This window comes from Elephantulus edwardii, unplaced genomic scaffold, assembly GCF_000299155.1.
Source record: "Elephantulus edwardii isolate Elephantulus edwardi_28Jun2011 unplaced genomic scaffold, EleEdw1.0 scaffold00029, whole genome shotgun sequence".
In the NCBI taxonomy this organism is placed as follows: domain Eukaryota; kingdom Metazoa; phylum Chordata; class Mammalia; order Macroscelidea; family Macroscelididae; genus Elephantulus; species Elephantulus edwardii.
This window is the reverse complement of record NW_006399779.1, coordinates 11,878,944-11,883,680: the sequence shown is the minus strand read 5'-3', so window position 1 is coordinate 11,883,680 and position 4,737 is coordinate 11,878,944. Positions and strand designations below refer to the sequence as shown.

The 4,737-nt window shown below is 42.8% G+C and overlaps 1 protein-coding gene across 1 annotated transcript in view; it reads left to right on the top strand.

Moving 5' to 3' along the window:
* The window catches only part of LOC102843759 (CD59 glycoprotein-like), a 25,534-nt gene continuing 20,797 nt past the window's right edge, over positions 1 to 4,737 (top strand). Inside the window, exons 1-2 of the mRNA XM_006883786.1 lie at positions 1 to 67; positions 1,001 to 1,102. Coding sequence (XP_006883848.1) covers positions 1 to 67; positions 1,001 to 1,102 — 169 coding nt within the window. The remainder of the gene's footprint in view (positions 68 to 1,000; positions 1,103 to 4,737) is intronic.

Sequence of the window (4,737 nt, the reverse complement as noted above, 5' to 3'; positions counted from 1 at the left end):
ATGGGAAATCTAGGCGCATTTGCTCTGATAGGGGTTCTGGTCATCCTGACCCTTCTCTGCCACACAGGTGAGTAAACAAACTAGTGTGGAGTGGACATGAGTCTAGACTATCCAGATTACCTCAGCCATTAACTATCTCTTATTTTTTTAACTATAAATTGTTTTATTTTGGAATTTGAGAGGACACTCTTCAGTTTCTCATTTAGTTGCATTTTGATATGAAGACATTTTGTTTCCTCATGTTGTTGTTGATTGCTGTCGAATCGAGCACGACTCGTTAAAACCATTTGAACAAAAGACCTGGAGCCTTTATATAACTATTGTCTTTTCTCCAAATATATAGACTTTCCTGAGGCATATGGTTTAGAAAATGGATGCCACTCCTGTTTCCAAACCAGTCTTAAACTGGGAGCTCCAAAAAACACTGTTCACCATGGGCAGCTGTTAGGGCATTTGACCCCCAGTGTCACAAGGTTCAGCCTCATAGCAAACCCAGATTACCTCAGTGCAGCCAATTGACAAAAGAGTACTGTACAACTTAGAAGAATGTTCCTCCAAAATGTAATAGCACGAGGACTGAGGGCCACAGGCCTGAGGGCCCAACCGACTTTTAAATACAAGGGCCTTCCACGAGGTCTTGTTGACCCTGAACAGAGGCTTAAATAAACAAACAAACCACCAAACATTTCACACAACCTTCAACGAAAAGTAGAGCTCCCAACTTTCAGAGTCCAGACACATCACTCAGTCTCCAAAGTGGAGACTATTTCCTTATATCAAATGGGAAATGAGGCTTTTGTCAAAGTGGATAATATGTTGCCTGAACTACAATAGGAGCTTAGTAAAGTCTCTCCATTACAAAATTGTGTGAGATCAGAGGAGGCCCCAGGGGTTGCCAACCTTAACTTTCTACTACTAGATAGAGAAGCTTTCTACTGCTGCCAAGATGGCACATCTGTAGTCTTCTAACAAGTCCTAAGGAGCTTTTTTGTGGTTCTAGGTTACAGTTTGCGGTGCTACAACTGTTTTGCAACAGATAATCAATGCAACATGACCCTCAAGTGTAGAGTGTCTTTGAACGCCTGTCTCCATGCCAAAAGTGGTAAGAACTTCCTCCTTTCCTCAGTGTAATGGAGTGATAAGAGCAGAAAACTAATTGTATCTCCCTAAGAGCGCTCTGGTGGCCTAGTGTCAAGAAACTGTGCTGCAACCCATCCCCTGGAAAGTATGCTATGAGTCGGTTTTTACTTTGATGATTGATACACAACAACAATTGTCATTAGGGAGCTCTGGTGGTCTAGTGGTAAGGAGTTGTACTGCCAACCCAAAGGCCCTTGGTTTGAATCCATCAGCTGCTCCATAGAGAAAGACAGGCAGTCTCCTCTCATGAAATTACTGCCTAAGAAAACCTGCTGAAGGGTCAGCTATGTGCCATTTCTGACTTGACTACCTCACACCTAACAATTGTCGTTACACTTGTGGTTAGCAAGTAACAGCTCTCATTCATTAGCGCTTAAACACTCCCCATGCAGGGTTTCCTTAATGTTTCCCACCTCCTTCTTAGTGTGACTCTCATTTGATGATTCAGGAAACTGTAGCTCAGATTAAAAAACAGACACAGGTCAAGTAATCAAGTCAAGACTTGAATTTGGCAATCCATCCAGCTGCAAAATTCGTGCTCTTAACGGCTGCATTGTGCCAACTCCCCAACTAGTGAGAGTGGGCTAGATGCTAGACCTGCAGAGCTAGAGAGCAGGAACAAGTGGACAGTTAACATGATGACAGAGGTCTACTCATTGGTCTCAAATGACCTTATAGCTGCCCATTGGATATCCCAGTACCTAGTACGTGTGGAAGGGAGTGCTCCTGGCAGAATCTGTAGGGATTTGTGCTGTAGACCTAAACGGTGTTCCTCTCTGGCAGTTCCAATCCACCAGTGGCTCTGAGAAAGAAAGGTGCGTAATGGTCTCTCCTATGATTTATAGCCTTGGAAACGCAGTGGAGCGTCAGCTGTGAGTTGGTTCCAATTGGAAGGCAATGAGAGTTTTCTGAGTACATATAGAGTCTGAAAGGACTTAAACCGAGCTCAAAAGGCAAGTAGGTCTAAGAGAAGGGTGTTTCAGAAGAAGCAGCAGTAGGTACTAAGGCCAGTGACTCTAGACAATTAGGCACTTGTGAGTGGGTGAGCGTGCAAGGAGTGCCAGTATCCATAAGTCCTAACTCTTGTCCATAAGTCCTCCCTCTCCGTTCCAGAATGGTTAAAGTATGGCATCTCCACCTCCGTATATCCTATTAAAAGGGAGTTTTGGAAATGTTGGCCAGGGAAAGAAACTAATCACACATCTTGATAGAGTGTGTTTCTGAGATAGATCAGCATATGTATCAGAGTAGCAGTACACTTGGTAGAACTTTCAGACATTCATTTGAACGAGATAAAAGTAAAAACATTCCCCAGGGTTGTTTGCAATATTCTGTCTCTACCACAAACCCCTCCCAGGATAGGCATCAGAAATGTGGAAAATGTGATAGGAAGACTCAACAGAAAGCTTGAGAGACCTACGTGCTCAGCAAAACTTGATAGGAGCATCCATTTCCCTCTAACAGAAGATCCTCCAACAAGTAAAAACACATTAGAATCATGCTGTCCAACCACCCAGAAAGCCGGCAGCTTAGGAAACCCTACGAGGCAGTTCTGTCTGTCACAGAGGGTAACCAAGCTGGCAACTTCCAACAAACCCACTAGGAGTATCTGACGTCTTGTTCTCAGTGCCCAGAATGGCACTTAAATGTCATGTCCTCCATGTGAGGTCCTTTGAGTCTGTACAATAGTTGATTGTCTTGGTTGAAAGACTGTATTAATTCCTTCTTGATGTAGAAAGCTCAGTAAGGGTCTTAGAACAGTGGTTATGTATAAGCACAAACAATTTGGTCCTTGACCTTGATCAGCTATATCTCCTGTTACTTATTAAACTCGTACTACAATGCCTATTTCTAAATGAGCCAATGAAGGCAGTGTAATGTAAGGAGTACCAGCATGGCAATTAGGACCTCTGGTCTTTGACTTGAACCAGCTAGGCCTCTCCACCTTAATTTCTTATTTAGAAATATTTAGTGGCAGAGATGGAGAGGAAAAGGAACAAAACCTTAATTTTGTCCCCCAAGCTCTCAAGTCTCATGGTTTCTTAATCTTGGATTTTTGAGCTTTTAAAAATCGCTAAAAATAAATAAGTAAAATCGCTAGCAGAAATCGTCAATTGTTCTCTTCCTGCTCGTGAACATTGTTGTTGCTGGATGGCGTTGAGTCAGTTCTGACTCAGAGTGGCCCTGTGTCCAGTAGGACAAAGCCCTCTCTCAGCCCTGCAGCACCCTCACAGCTGTTGCTTTGTTAAGGCAGGTTGTGCAGCCACTGTGTGGGGACAGCATGAACGTTTGTCCCAGAATTCCAGCTTGACATGCCACCAGCAGATCTTGAGAGACAGAATTTGAACCCTGTGCCTCCAGGATTGCAGAGCAGCTTCTTACTGCTAGGCCATCAGAGCTCCTTTGTCAAATGTAGTTTGGTAGAAATTGATGATAGTGCTACGCTTGCTAATGTCACGAAGAACAAAGAGGACACTTTGGGCTGCCTAGGAGGGTTGGGGACTGCCATTTGATAGACTTAAGCTGAATTGAAAGAGAGTGAACAGGGTGTTCCAAGTAAAGAAAAAAGTATCTAACACTCGTGTCCCGCAGAACCTTTTCTTCTATATGCTCTATTTCCTACTCTGGTATAATCTGCTTTTATTTGGCTGCTCCTGATATTGGCTTTGGTGAGAAGTTGTTGTTTCCTGTCAAGTCAGAACCAACTTATAGCTGACCCTCCAGAGAGTTCTCAGAGGCAGTAAATCGCATGGGAGGAGATTGCCCATCCTTCTCCTGTAGAGCAACTGGTGGATTCAGACTTCACGCTTCTGGGATGCAGCACAGCTTCTTACCACCAGACTCCAGAGCCCCCTCAGTGAGAAAATGCCATCCTAAATATAATTGGTAGACATGTGAATACATGTTAAATATTTGAAATATTGCAGAACACACAGTAAATTCTTTTTATTGCTAATTATAAATAATTGCTCTCATGTCTCCCAAAGTGTTAGGCATCCTTATTTAATATTCTGGTAATATAATGCTTTAAATCTCCAATATTTAATTACTATTACATAAAGCAACAGCCTTGTCCTAAATATGTCAGAGATGGTGAGGACGGTACAGGACAGGGCAGGGTGCAGATCTGTTGTTCAGAAGGTCACTGTGAGTAGCAATTGACTCAGTGGCATGTAACAACAACAGTAGCACTAATTTCATGACTCTAGCAAGTACCTCCATAGCTTGGACTATCTTACCTGGTCTCTACAATTTGAGCAAGCTTTATGAAATTAATCTAACTGACTGGAAGAGATCTATATTTGTTCCCATCCCAAAGAAGGGTGACCCAACAGAGTATGGAAACTACAGAACAATATCATTAATTTCACATGCAAGCAAGATGCTACTGAAGATTATCCAAAAACGACTGGAACACCACCACAGCAGGTAACTTCCAGAAGTCCGGGCTAGGTTTACAAGGGGTTGTGGTACTAGGGATATTGTAGCTAATGTTAGATGGATCTTAGGTAAAAGCAGGGAATACCAGAGAAATGTCTATCTGTGCTTCATTGACTATGCAAAGGCATTTGACTGTGTAGATCATAACAAACTGTG